This window comes from Asparagus officinalis, chromosome 8 (assembly GCF_001876935.1).
Source record: "Asparagus officinalis chromosome 8, Aspof.V1, whole genome shotgun sequence".
Lineage (NCBI taxonomy): Eukaryota > Viridiplantae > Streptophyta > Magnoliopsida > Asparagales > Asparagaceae > Asparagus > Asparagus officinalis.
Window position 1 is genome coordinate 97,549,886 of NC_033801.1, and position 15,433 is coordinate 97,565,318.

At 36.1% G+C, this 15,433-nt stretch overlaps 1 protein-coding gene across 1 annotated transcript; it reads right to left on the bottom strand.

Moving 5' to 3' along the window:
• On the bottom strand, positions 2,211–13,371 carry LOC109821580. The gene is made up of 4 exons (XM_020387757.1): positions 13,085–13,371; positions 10,224–10,277; positions 2,515–2,719; positions 2,211–2,222 (listed from the first exon to the last, which is right to left on the bottom strand). The coding sequence occupies exons 1-4, from the start codon at positions 13,126–13,128 to the stop codon at positions 2,211–2,213; spliced, it is 315 nt and encodes a 104-aa protein (XP_020243346.1). The 5' UTR covers positions 13,129–13,371.

A 15,433-nucleotide genomic window follows, 5' to 3' on the forward strand; every position in this document is an offset into this window, starting at 1 on the left:
ATCAAAGGCAGATGTAAACTCAACGAAGTACTTAACATGCATGACGTCCTCGATCAAAAGGAATAATTAGGAGTTCTTTCGTTAATATGAACAACAAATTTCTTATTCTGGCAATGATAGTGAGGAATGTTTCTGTGCGCTTAATATGAGAGAGAAAGAAAATGAAAACACTCGTGCTCAAACTTGTATCCCTAATCACTATATATTCCCAAAAAAGATCAGTATATGTGTGAGTGACTACCGGGACAATGCATGGGGATTTGATATCTAATATGGTAGCTGTTTCACTATGCTCAGTTTGAGTTTCAACTCCCATACAATTATCTGAGTGAATTGCTTCAAGAACCAAATCTGAAACGTGTTGGGTGTCATGTTTGTCCGGGAGGACTTCGTGGGGAATATCAACAACGTTTTCAATCACAGGAGTTGGTTCAGGAAGAGTTGGAGTTTCAATTTCAAGAACAACTTCAGGGATAACACCAGTGGACTCCGTGATCAAAGGGGTAGCTTGGGGAATAGTCGGAGTGTTGTAGGGATAACACCAGTGGACTCCGTGATCAAAGGGGTAGCTTGGGGAATAGTCGGAGTGTTGTCATTGCATGAAAATTCAATCAACTCCACAATGGCAGGGGTAGTTTCAGAAGGAATGGAAGTGCATGGTTCTTCGATTATACTACCCTGGATTTTATTGTCAGAGTTAGATTCTGTCAAATCTACGGTCTGGTTAACGGTTTCCTCAATAATAAATTTTGATTTCGTTACAGGCGGCTTATTAATTCTAACTCTGAACGGAGTTATACAGACAGAAGCAACGTGCCCATATCCTTGACAATTATAACACTGAATTATTGGGCTAAGTTTAGAGAGAGATCTCTCTGACTTCTGGCCTTTGGGATCAACTCTAGATTGGGAAGAACTAGGGTTAGATCGACTCAGAGACTGACTAGAGGTATTGGCACAGGAAAACTGGGAGGAATGAGTTTGAAAATTCTGAGCCCTATGAGATTGGTGTAATTTGGCTTCATCTAACTCTTGAACTAAGGCGTAAGCTCTCTCAAGGGTGTTTACTCCTCTAGCAAAGAGTTCGGTTTGGAGGTCGCTTCTTAATCCATCTCTAAATTTTGATAAGACTTTTATCGGTGCCTCTGGTTCAATGGTGCTGCATCGAGTAAATAATTCATCAAATTGAGCAACATACTCTTTTGCAAATTTGGTTCCCTGAGTAAGACAATGCCACTTATCTAGCAATCTATAAATAAACGATGGCGGGAGATATTTTCGTTTCAGTTCGTCGACCATTTCTCGCCAAGTAAAAATTGGTAACTCACCTCTAATATGCCTTATCATTTCGAAGTTGGACCAATATTGGCAAGCGGGTCCGGTGAGCTTCATTGTGGCAAACTTAACTTTTTGGGATTCTGTCAGGGCGTACCAATCGAAGTAGAGATCCATGCTCTTCAGCCAGTCAAAGAAAGTTTCTGGGTCGAGCCTACCATCAAAGGTTGGTGGATCAGGCATGGGTTGAGGTGGGGGTCGATGAACTATGTATCCATGACCTTGCAGTGGGTAATCATAGCCTTGACCTCGTGGCGGAGTTGTAATCCACATTTTTTTAACCTCACTAATCTTTCGTGGGTTTCATCAATTGGTGCTGCTAATTCAGCGAATTTCTCAAGGAGTTCGGGATCTGTGTTACCTGACAGGCTGGACTCACTAGATGATTCACTAGACTCTCCTAATCAGGGTAGATCTGTGCGAGTGGACATGCACTAACAATTAGATGAGATGAATGGTGTGCACAAACAGCTAAATGAGATGAATGCGTTTTTTTTTATCAAATAAAAGATTCAACTAAAAAAAAAGTTTCCTGCCCTAGAACCAGGTGCTCTGATACCAAAATGATGCGAAACGGGGGAGGGGGGGTCTATCAGAATCAGCGATTTAATTCGAATAATACAACGTTTCGCCAAAATTCATAATATTCGGTAGGAAATTAAATAAAACAGTTAATGCGACAAATGGATTTTAATAAGATTTGATATGATAATCATGAACAGTTTCAATCTCGAATATTTTAATCGCAATATTAATTATCATTTCGCAAGTTCTAAGATCAATATCAATTTTTCAACAATCACATGCTCAGTACTCTCAACTCACGGATATAAATTAAGCAGTGAATATATGATAAGAATGTAGAGATGAACTACTCATGCAATTAACTAATAACAATGAGATTAACAGAAAAGTACTGAGTTGAAAGAAATGATACCATCGTCGGATTTGAATCAAATATGAAGCACCACGGATCCGTTGCCACTATAGGTTGGGTCTAAACTGAAAATTATATCCAACTGAATCCGGTTTGGTTTGATGGAAACAAATCAGACCCAAAATTAAATCAACTCCAACTGAGCCCGGTTCTGCATCTAGGGCTTCTTCAACAGTTGGGCCTTTCAAGATTAAGCCCGGATTGGTACAAGCTAAGGAACGGAGAAACTCAAGAGGAGTGACCTGCGATGCAGGCGTGGTGGCGTCGCTGGACGTCAACAAAGACGACGGGACGAAGGTGACGATCTTGTCTGACATTGATATCACATAGCTGAGCCTCAGCAAATTTCTGAAGCTGGGACTAGATGAAATTCCTGCAGAAGAGTCAATTGCTTCTTTTCCAAACACAACTATTCTGGTGCGAGATCCACCGGCACCTGCAGAACCTCTAGGAGAAATGCCAAAGCAAAGCTATGCTTCCATCTTACGACTTGCAAAAGGACAAGCTAGCGACCCCATATCTCGTACTGCTTCAGTTTTTTTATTTTTTTATTTTTAATCAATCAGAAATCTGCCCTGCAACATAGCATCTATTCCCTAGGAGAGGGGATGAAGACAATGTGTTTACCCATTATTTATTCCAAAGCAGGTCCAAGAAATGGGAATCAAGGGAAGACTTGAAATAAGTTATATCAAGTGAATAATACTATTTGCAGTGAACCCCAAAATCTTCAATCTTATTTAGAGGAGTGATTTGAACTCTGAAACAAACTCATCCGGTGGCTGTTTGAGGTGGAAGAAGAGAAAACAGTGGACATGGAGGCTGTTCGAACTGCGGGAGAACAGGGAAGTAGCAGTGGGCTTGGCGGCTTTGGAGGAGGGGGAAGGATGTGGCTGCTGCTCGAAGGTGGGAAGGGCAAGGGCGGTGATTGATGGTGGTGGTCTGTGGCAGGGAAGAGAGGAAGTGGGGTCTAAGGTTGAAGAAAGATGAACAGAATCGGGATTTGTGAATTGATGTGGAGAGACAACGAAGGGCTGGGTATTTTCTCGTGGAAGGGAAAGAAGAAAGTGGCGGCTGGGAGAAAACAATGAACAGAAAAAAAGAAAACGTTTAGGGTTTCACACCCTTTGGTTTCACACCAAATTAAGCTATGCAAATTTTCATTTCATTCAATTCATCAATTCAAAATTTTGATTACAGAGCTCTTTTATAGAGCAATTACAATCCCACAAATCACTCTAACCAATTATTAACTTTCAAATCTAAACCAAAATTCGAAATTCGAAATTCAAATTAACTACTAAAAAAAACTGAAATAATTAAAGTTCAACTACAAATAAAGAAATGACATTCTTGTCCTCATCAGAATTATAGGTGACTATTGAAGGATCATAGTTGCATGGAACCTGATTCGTTTCGGTTCACGAGACGGGTACGGGAAAGTGGTATGCCACTCATTAGGAATCGCGTATGGGGGGCATGCTTATAAGCTACGCTACAGAATGTCGTATGTTTTAGGTTCGGATCTTAGATGCTAGTTGATATAACTAATGGTAAATGAACCTTCAGAATTTTAGCTGGTTTGAACTCTAAATTGGGTCACTAGACTTGGTGGATCGAGTCGTGTTCCACGCGAATGAGATGATTGAACCTGGGTTGTGGTTCGCTATAGCGTACCATGTTCCCGACTTATATTTGAATGACTACACGAGGATTTGAAATTTGCAAAGGACCCAATGTTACGGAAGGCGCTAGGCGGACTGGGCGTTTGAGCTAGCGCCTAACACCTAGACGTCTAGGCGTATGCCTAAGTAGTGCCTAGGCGTTTGGCTATTTTTAAATTATTTAATTATAATAATTGATAATAATATATATTAAATTCATATAAATTTGTAAAAAAAAGATAACAATCCTAGATCCACAATAAACCATGCATATTTAAATGCTGAATAGTCAAAACAATAAACAATATTATAGGAAGTGCTAGGAGACCTAGGCATTGGACCTGTCGCTTGGAGCTAGGAGATTTTGTTTTTTTTAATTACAATAATTGATAGTTTATGTTAATGTTATAAAAAGCTTAGATGATGGACTAGTGTCTAGGCGGATTTCTTTTTTTATTTAAGTGGTAGTCGAGGAAGATTTGCTGAATGTCGAAGGAGGTAGTAGAGGTGCTCATATTTGGAGGTTAAACGAGTTTGAAGGAGGTTGGAGGACGTGGAGGCTGCAACACAGAAAATCACGGTCAAGACCTAAAGGGTACAGTCCACGTAAGCAAACAATGCTCCCCTAAACACTTACAAAATCTAGGTGGGCAGCCTAGGTACCGCCTAGGCTCTAGGCACTAGTTAGGCGGAAGACTTTTGAAACAGTGAAAAGACCGATAAATAAGGATATATTCTTTAATTTATGTTATACTCGGTTTCTTTTTTAGAATTTCATCTTTCATGGTCATACAAGCATGAAATTCATATTAATGCTATTCTTTAGGTTATTTTATAATTGTGGTCATATGGCATGAATTATTGTCTATATCATCATATCAGACACTAATTTTGTCATGGATTGCTTTACATGATTAGAGGTTTAGTTTAATGACATTTGTATCATGTTATGATATTATGTTGCATTGTTTGTTGGCCAAAGGTGTACAGCAAGTCACATGCCTTTCAAGGGAGAAGGGTGGTCTGATGGGCAAATCGCCACTATAGGCACTCCGAACCAAATACCATTATAGACAATTTGGTTAAGGCGTCAAAGGCAAAGCGCTGTGACAGATAATATTTCGTTTAAGATCGTCGTTGTAGACAGTTTAGTTGTCAAGATAGGGTGTGACGTTAATTAATCTTAATTTCCTTGCTTTCACAAAGTTTACAAATATATCATTTGAAATGAAGTTTTATGTTTTATGATATGCATGGTTTTGTTTACATAATTTAATGAATAGCGTGTGGAAAGCTCACACCTAATATAAATATTTCAGATGAGTGTGACTTGAGGAAATGATTTCCACCAGGATTTAAGACGTGAACTGGATCGGTTAGCTACAATCAATCCCCCAGACAAGGTTTTGGTAATAAAGAGTCCCTCCCAGAAGTAGTTCTGTAATGTGTTCGAGTACAAATTTTATCTTGTACTAGAGCATTGTAGAATGATACATAGTGTACTATTGATGATGTACATATGTTTTGATCAAAAAAAATGTGTAATCCATGATGTAAGTTAGATATGATGGCACGTGATAACAGGATAGATTCCAAGATGTAGGAGCTATGCATTGATCTCATACTATGATATGATTTTATTGCATTCATAATGTTTGGTTAGTATGTAGCATCATAGTAATTATGCAACTTTATATTACTTCGAGGATTCTAAGAGGAATTTTGAATGATGGCACGTGATAAGAAGAGTATTGGCACAAATAAGAATGCTACACCTACTCCAACACCTATCATTTGTCATAGAAGAAGTGTTGCAAGTGCTACAGGAGCCGTACCTAAGGCTAATGTTTCAATTGTTGAACCTCCCAAAATTAATGATAGTTGAAATGCTAGTGTAAGATTGAACCATGAAATTCTAGCAATTGAACAAGGGATTGAATGTTCCAGGTGGTGATGAGCAAACTGAAGAAGTTGATTCGTCCAGAGCTTGACCAGGGGATGGTTGAGTGCGCAAGAAAGAAACTAAAGCAAGAACCAGACCGATCCACCTCTCAGTCCAGAAGCGGATATGCAAAATGAGCCAATGGGTAGACAAAATTGAATTAGACAAGAGGCAAATTGAGTTGATGGAAAGGTAAAATAGAATCATAGAGGATTTAGCGGTAAGGCACTTGGAGCTAATCGTAATGTAAAAACTAGTGGGTGTGATTTTGAGAAATTCAAGTCCATGAACCCACCATCCTTGGTGCAGCAGATCCTAGTAGGGCAGAAGCAAGGATAAAGAAATTGGAGAAGATATTTAGAGTATGTAATTGTACTGATCAAGAGAAAGTTACTTATGCTATTTTCATGATGGAAACTAAAGCTATGAATTGGTGGGTTACTAAAGAACGTAGCTTGGGAAAGAATGTGCAGAAACTGACGTGGGAATAACTCATGAAATTTTATGATAAGTACTTTTGTCAGTTCATTTAAGAGCAAAAGATGAAAGACTTTGCCCTCAAAGTATTCACTCCTCTAGTGAAGGTTCTTCGAAGAGTGGATGGTGATAAAATCGGTTCGATGGAATTTATATATGGGGACATGTTGGTGCCTATGGAGGAGTTGAAAGTGATCATTGGAGATGATGAGAAGAAGTACAATCGCATATTGAAAATGATGAGCCAAGATTTAAGAAGAATCTTAGTGGAACGCTACATAAAGCGGGCTACTTTTTGAATCCTTTTTTTATTACCCGGCTTACATGGACATTTAGGGAGATCGAATACCTAATTATCAAGAACGCCTAGGCCCTAGGGTCAGGGGATCAATTTGCGAGGCGAGGAGCTACTAAGGGTGATTGTCTGGTAAATTTATGTTCTCATTTAAATTAATTCATTGACCTCTTTTTTGAATTAAATTAAGTTACTAATTTTTTCAATTATGATTTGACTAGTTACTTGGTGGAGGCTTTATGGAAACGATACTCTCGAGTTGAGGAAGATGTCAATGAAGATATTGGGCTTGACAAATAGCTCATCGGCTTGTGAAAGAAATTGTAGTACATTTGAGATATTGGGCTTGACAAATAGCTCATCGGCTTGCAACTAGAAATTGTAGGCATGTATTGTAGTATTTGATGACTAGTTTTTTATGCTAATTCATGATTATATTTTGTAGATTCATACGAAGAAGAGGAATAGGCTAACTCATAAAAAACTTCATGAGTTAGTATTTTTCAAGTTCAATGCAAACTTGAAGAACAAACATGCCGTTATAAATAGAGATCCTTTAACTGCCAACGATGATGAGGATAAGGTCTCTTAATAGTTGTCGGATGAGGAGGGGAATTTCAAGCGATGTTGAAGTATTCCCGGGTGAGTGTTTGACTTTTAGACAAGTTGGAGATAGTTTGGGAGATAATCCAATGAAGAGAAAGAGTGGATAGTTGCAAATGTATAAAAGAAAGAAGAAGTCAGGATCATCTTTATCGAAAGGAAAGGAGCCGATGGAATATGATGAGGAAGAAGAGTTGGATGCGTTATTCACGGATTCGGATGAGGATGATGATCTTACTTTTGATAACAATGAAGATTGATTCTAGACTTTCTAGTTATCTTAGCTTTTATGTTATTATGGATTTCCTCTTGAATGTTAAACAATTATAAACTATTTGTAGCTTTAAAATTTTGTTTGTTTGTTTTGATTTGCTTATGTTTAATATGAATCTTGTGAGTTGTGATCTTCATTCTTTATGTTATATCTTATATTTTACTTGCTTTATTCTTTATATGCTATTCTATGTTTACTAACAATGTTTTCTTATTTAGCTTGTCAGATTTAATTGCCAACGTTATAGGACATCTTTTCCGCTCACATCATATCAGTAATCCAAGCTAGTAAACTTCTTAGAAAAGGATATCAAGGATATTTAGCTTGTCATTGATACCAAGAAACAAGAAGTAAAACTTGATGGCATTCCGATTGTTCTCGAGTATCTTGAGGTTTCCCTAAAGAGTTGTTTGGATTACCACTAGATTAAAAATTGAATTTACTATTGAGTTAGTTCCTGAAACTGCTCCTATATTTAAGGCTCCTATATTTAGCTTTCTATAGTCAATGCATAACCTCATGCTACTATATTTAAGGCTCCTATGTAAAGAAGAAGGAGGTAGCATGAGGTTATGCATTGACTATAGAAAGCTAAATAAAATCACAGCAAAGAATAAATAGCCATTGCCCATTGCCTCAAATGATGACATGTTTGATCAATTGCACGGTGCTAAAGTATTTTAAAATATTGATCTTAGATTACCACTAACTAAAAATTAGAAAAGAAGACATACCTAACACAGCATTTCGAACGTGATGAGTGGGTTAGAATTGGGGCACTATCTAAACTAAAGGCCTAGCTTACGTCCAAGATGTAATACTCAGTCTATTGGCGTGGTTATTTTGAACCACTGAACAAAGACAAGAGTAACGTTTAAAACAGTTATAAAACCGCTCTCCTGGACCCTAAAGGTAACGATTAAAACCGTTGCGGGTAAACCATTGCCATAGACTAAAATTTTGTAATGCCAATTGATTATATTAGCGGTGTGTCAAGTAAAACTCGTTACCCAATCAACTCCTTATTGACCCGCCATACCTAATCGATCATCCGACAGGATCGACCCAACAGACATATGTCGGATGCCCCTACTGATCATGGTTACCATATTGTTATGTCATTGCTAGCCTCACATGGGGATGATGAAGAGTGGTGTAGGACAAATATTTTTCACAACTACATCAAAAATGAAAATTAAGTTTTACAAGTTCATGATTGATGAGGTAGCTATGTGAACATAATTGCCAATTCAGCTGTAGAATAGAGGATGAACGTAAAAGCTGAACCTCACCCACAACCATACAATGTCACTTTGGTTGATAAGATTGCACATCCAGTGCACTATCGCTATCAATGAAATGTAAGAAAAAACGATAACGTTTTGGATTACGTACAAACGTGTGAGAGTTGACTTTTATTTTAAGAATTACTATAGGGAAGCTAGGGATATTGTGCTTATTTACTTATAGTATGCTATGTCTCTTAAGGATACAAAATACAAATATAATATGGTACGTCAACTTACGATGCAAACTGGTATAACAATGTAAGAATTACGAAGTAGTACAAAATATATTAGTCTACCATATTACTTGAATATAATTAGGATGATGATGATGACAATAATGACATGATGATGATGATGATGATGATAAGTTAACAAATGAAATCGAGCTTAGTTGCAACTTGCAAGGAAAATTCACATGAGTGGTCAAATAGCAATATTCAAACATGATATTATAGTTGCATACAGTGTTAACTTATCAAATGGATATGTTCCCACGTTTCCTTTACCAAGAAAATAATATACCGACCTTAGTAGATCAGTTGGTAAGAAAACGCTATCACCAATAATGACATGATGATGATGATGATGATGATAAGTTAACAAATGAAATCGAGCTTAGTTGCAACTTGCAAGGAAAATTCACATGAGTGGTCAAATAGCAATATTCAAACATGATATTATAGTTGCATACAGTGTTAACTTATCAAATGGATATGTTCCAACGTGCCCTTTACCAAGAAAATAATATATTGACCTTAGTAGATCAGTTGGTAAGAAAACGCTATCACCTATTTATGTAGATATATAAGAGGTTTAGAGATGAGGTGTCAACTAAATGAGTTCAAGTGATTTTACTTGTCATCATAAGAGACTAAAAAGAATGAAGTATGTCGCATTAAATGATGAGTTGACATAAGTTTAAGAATGACGTGTAGATCTTAGAATTAGTACCAATACATAATCTTCCTCAGCTAGGGAGCAAATAAATAACTTGTGGTCGGTTTAAGAGGTGTTTGGTGGGATATATATAGGTAGATGAATTATCAAAAAGTACGAAACTTTCCACTAGACTAAAAGTAGTAAAGGTTTTGGCAAGGTCGCTTGCAATGTGGCCTAGCTAAACTGAGTGATGAAATGCTTTAGAGGGGTGATGGTTGAGTGGAGAAACTACATGTAAAACAGTAAAAGTGGCTTCTTGGAAGCACTGAGGGGTGGCTAGAAATACCTACCAATTGTGTTTTTAAAATGATATTTGAAAATTGTGTTTAATATTTAAACGAATGAAGAATACAAAGGGAGGAGCAACAAATAGCATTGGAGGCATGGTGAATGAAGAGTTCAAAATTACTAAAGCAGTTATGTTGAGTAAATGAGAAGAGAACCCAACAAGTGCGGCGAGTAAGTCACCTCTTACAATTTTTTTGCGTCTCGTGCCAACAGTGTTTGTACCCGCACCCGTATCTGTGAAACGTAGACACTAAGTAGTTATGAGAAAGCATAATCAATTTTGTATAACAAGTATGCACATGTTGATATGTCTTATATACATAATACTTCCATCTCAACACCTTATACATCAACAACGATTATGTACAATCAATAAGATGGAAAGCCAAACAAAATCATTGTGCTTGATTTTATTTTTAAATAGATGTGAGAGATTCATGTGATAAAGATGAACATAAAAGAGCAGCCAAAAACAACTTTATGAACAAGATCTTGCCTGCCATTTTGGGCCAGTGACAATGAAGAATCCGTCTAAAATTTGTCCAATATTTCACCATCTTTCTCATAACTACCATTTTCTATGTCTAACGGGAGAAGGGTATTTTTGTAGTCTATGGAATAGTAGTGGTTAGTTTTTGGGGGTTGTGGAGGGATAGCGTTCTGGTTCAGCAATCTATACAGTATCCGCTACTGGTACTAGCACCCTTGCAATTCATTAGCAACAACCTCTGAACTGCAACTCTTAGAAACTCACAGCCTCAGCTTTAGCAGTTCATTTTTATGTGCAGAAAGAACTATAAATAGCAAATTCCCAAATCCGAACTCTAAAAGTCACTAAGTTAGGGTTTAATTTGTACTAAAATTTTAATACTAAAATCCAGAACTATATTTGTTCCAGAAAGTACTAGGGCAAAGTTTAATATTTGTTCCGAAATTGAAATTAAAATCTAGCATAGAATTCAAAAGAATGAATCACATATATATCCTGTCACCCTCAATTATCAATAATTGCTAGTCCTAGTGGTTCTAAGGAGTAGGGTCCAATTTAGTACAAACATTCGCATTGTTATCTCCAGAATGCATTCAAAGATTCCAATAGATGTCATACACTCTAATTTAGTACATCTGCTCCTAGTTTGTTTCCCTTTGCCGCACTAACCTTTGCCCCTAGTTGACATGTTCAGCAAGTTTAAAAGTGTATATGCTACCTAACTTTGGTACAGAAAGCTTTACAATTTTGTCACCTACATAGAAAACCAATCATTATTTAAAATACAAAATGATTAACTCCTTTAAATATTGCTGAACTCCCAACTTGCCCCTTTAGTTTCAAACTCCCTATTTCCCCCCTTATACTATGTTTGCTTGCCCAATGCGGTACTTTAATAAAGTTAACAAATTTGTGGTTTTTTTACTTAAATTTACAAATAACTGTGAAATTTTCAAAAATAACAAATGACAGCCTAAACATAGAGTGTTGTAAAGAGCTCCCAACATCAACGCTATAGCGGGGATAATTGCGGAAGCAGCACCACCACCTCCAAACTCACATTCTCACGGTCTCACTTTCTCCGGTAGCACGACCAACCCCGGCCTCACCTTCTGACTTTGCTCATTTATCTATGCTTGAAGATTTAACTTTTTTGTCAAGTTTGTAATAGTTAATATAATGATTGTGCAACTAATCAATGCCTTTTTATTGTTGAGAATTTTTGTATAAGGGACTTAAAAGTTGAAGGAATGGGACAAATAACAGTCTTTTTGATAAACATGTACGCGTTTTTATTCTTTATAGTACTTTGTTAATATTATGCAATTTTTTACACTTGCAAACCTACTTCGTGCTTAGGGTCTCTATAAATCATCAAATATGCATTTGTCCGGTATTTATAGATTTTTGTGTAATTTTTCTTATTTTTAGAATATTTAAATTTGACTGCTATTTGACTATGTGCTATTTATCGATATACTGCAGTATAAGCGCAAATAGCCTTAGCGGTACGTCGCCACTATGCGACGCTATCCACTATTAGTAACCTTGTAAAAAATTAAAAAATAAAGAAAACACCCTAAAAATTATAAATATGCCATTGAAAATATGATGTTTAAAAACCTTATAAAAACCCATAAAATTTTTGAAATTACCAAAAACACCATTTGAAGTAAGATGACGAAAAGGAGCTAAGGACTTGCTCAACAAGGAATTTATAGTACTTCAAATACACCTAAAACCTCCTCGGATAGTTTCACCAACTATTATGAGAGAAGCTATAGCCAGCGCCAATGTCACACACAAGGAGTTATAGTTCTCGAAATACACCTAAAGAATTATATGTAGCCCCTTGAGAATCTGGAAATATGCAAAAGACTGTGCAAAATTTAACATGTATTAAAAATACACTGAAAAAACAAAGGAACATATTTAGTTTATTGAATTTTATTAGTTATACTTTTATTTGTATGACGACTTGGATATGAATAATTAAGGGTAATATCGTTAGTATTTGTTTTGGAATGTTTTCATACTTTGCATGGATTATTATATTTTTATGATTAATTTTATATATAATTTAAAAAATCTAAAATGCTTAATTCCTCATAATCTGCTTTCCCACCGTATAATCTGATTAATCGCTAACAGCAGTTTGTTAACTTAATTAAAACACCATGAAACCAAATTTGAAGGAAATATTGCACAACTTACAAGCATGCAGGTCAACCTGTGATTTCTCTGCAGGTCCATGTTGATAAAATTACCAAGTTGTAATATTTAAAAAAATGATAGAAATTTAAGCAAAGATCCCAAGTTGTAATGAACCAATAGAAATTGAACAAAAAACAAAATTACCAATTTGAAGATGTGCACCAGGAATATTTTTAAAAAAACAATTATTTTCTTAATGGACTGGTGGAAGGGATACAACCATAGCTTCTCTCTTCAATGTAATACAAATAAAACATCAAATCTCTGAATTCAAAATTGCAAAATTTGAGTCGAAATCACCAAGCGAATAGGAAAAATAAAATTTCAAAGATCATACCTGACCCTTAGCATTGAGACTGATGGAGGCCGAGGGGCAGCCATTGTTGAGGGGATTCTGGTCTTCGTCGAAAAAAGAGGAGCAGCCGGCGGGCGTCGAAGAGGAAGGAGGAATGCTGAGTTCGCCCTAATCGCTCATACCCTAATGGAATCCTGGCAACGGACGAGAAGGAGTGTGGGAGGAGGTCGATCTCGGGGCAACGAGCAAGGAGGAGGACCAAGCGGCGGTGGATTTGTTGGCGATTTTGGGGAGGACGAAACTTTTGGGGGGAAAGCGAAAATATTCGAGGGGGCGGGTGGGGAGGTGGAAAATATCGAAAAAGCACGTTATAGGTTATTATATAGTAATAAAGGCTGAGCCACGGGTGGGATATTAAGCAACTAATGGTCGTATTAGTTTAAAAAATAGTCCCACATTGATTATTTATCAAGAGTTTTAGTGGTTTAAAAGCGTACTTACTGTTGTAACTTTTGATAAATGGGCCAAAGATTAGACTCTCAAACCCGCGTGCGGTGGCGCGAATATTGCGCGATTTTGACGCGATATTTTAGACGCACTTAGCACTTCGCGCGCTTGCCGCTTTCGCTAAATAAATCTTAATTTTTTGCTCAATGGTTTATTTAATCTTTTACTAATGCTCGCCATCCGGTTTTTACTCGCATGACACATTACATATTTATCAATAAGAAGTTTATAATTAGTTCGAACAACATATCGTCACATACCTTAATCAACGTTTTCTCCTTTATTCATGAGAAAATAAGTTACACGTGACTTCAATGTTATTGTCAATTTGAATTAAAATGTTTAATATTTTCCATCAACCGCAACTGCACGATTATGTATAACAAAATATATTGATATTTATCTTTTATGTATAACAATCCATCACAAATTTATGTATAACAAAACATATTGTTAATTATTATAGCATTTGTTACTTGTGGTTTGAGTCACAAAGATTTTGGAAACGTATAAAAAAAAGAGTAAATTAGGTTGTTTGTTATTTTTTCCACACGTCTCTCTATTAAGTTGTCAAAATTGGAGTCTTGTGCACAATTTTTGTAGTACATCTCCAAATTTTATATGGTCATTAGTATCGGGGTAGAATACCTAGGAATAACTTTTCTCTGACAATAGCAACATATGCATCTTAAACATTAATAGTAGATGTGTTTTATGAGCCTAGAGGTAGGGGTGGAAATTAACCAAATAATCAATAAACAGTTTAGTAATTATTCATCCAGCTATTCAATCATATTTGATTCGCTATCTTATTTAACAATAAACGAATAGCTATTAGTTATTCAATTCATAAACAAATAGAAATTAACCAAATGTGTATTCGATTTGCTTGGTATTAAATACTCGTTCAATTTGAGACATAAGCTTAAATGGAAAAGACAATTTAGAAGGGAAATTAGTAAAAAGATGCGTTGGAGGGGATATTTACTAATGTATACAATGCTTGGGTGTATATGTAAAAATTTCACAAATAATAAGAAAATAGTGGCAGTCCTAGAGTTCGAACACAGGATCTGATATATTAAAGCAAAAACCCTTAACCACGGAAGCTAACAAAAATTCATGAATATTTAACTATCTATATTTTATAACTTTTTACTCGTGACAAGGAGAATTTTGGCCGAGGATATTCAATATAAGCATTATTTGGTGTAGATTCTAATTTTTATAAGTCTGGGGTGGACTATTAGGGACATTGGGCTTTCAATATTCTTTAACCAAAATCAAGGTGTTTAAGTCAAGAATTTGCAGGATGTTTTGATGGAGGATATTCCAGATAAGCATTATTTGGTGTTGCTTTTAATTTTTTTATGAGCTTGGGCTATTAGGGTTATTGGGCTTTCCATAATCTTTAACCAAAATCAAGGTGGGCCACAAATTTAAGTCAAGAATCTTCAGGATATTTTGATGGATGATATTCCAGATAAGCACGATTCGGTGTAGCTTCTATTTTTTATGAGGGTTTGACTAGAAGGGATATCTTGCTTTCAATAATATGTAAGATTCGGTGTAGCTTCTATTTTTTATGAGGGTTTGACTAGAAGGGATATCTTGCTTTCAATAATATGTAACCCAAATAAAGGTGGGTCTTAATTTTGAGGGTTTGACTAGAAGGGATATCTTGCTTTCAATAATATGTAACCCAAATAAAGGTGGGTCTTAATTTTAAGTCAACAATAAATAGTCGATATTTATTAAACCACAATCTACATATACTACACTATACTGTGCAAAGTGAGAGTATGTGAAATATTTTCCGTTCAACTATTGTCTATTTTTTACCATTCGGAGTTGTTCGATGCCAAGTGTCAAAATATCTTTGCT

Coding starts and splice junctions, on each gene's coding strand:
- LOC109821580 (XM_020387757.1), bottom strand. CDS start 13,128: ATGGCTGCCCCTCGGCCTCCATCAGTCTCAATGCTAAGGGTCAG. Junction 10,278..13,084: donor GTCTCAATGCTAAGGGTCAG/GTATGATCTTTG, acceptor TACGTTTCACAG/ATACGGGTGCGGGTACAAAC. Junction 2,720..10,223: donor ACGCAAAAAAATTGTAAGAG/GTGACTTACTCG, acceptor CATTTCTCCTAG/AGGTTCTGCAGGTGCCGGTG.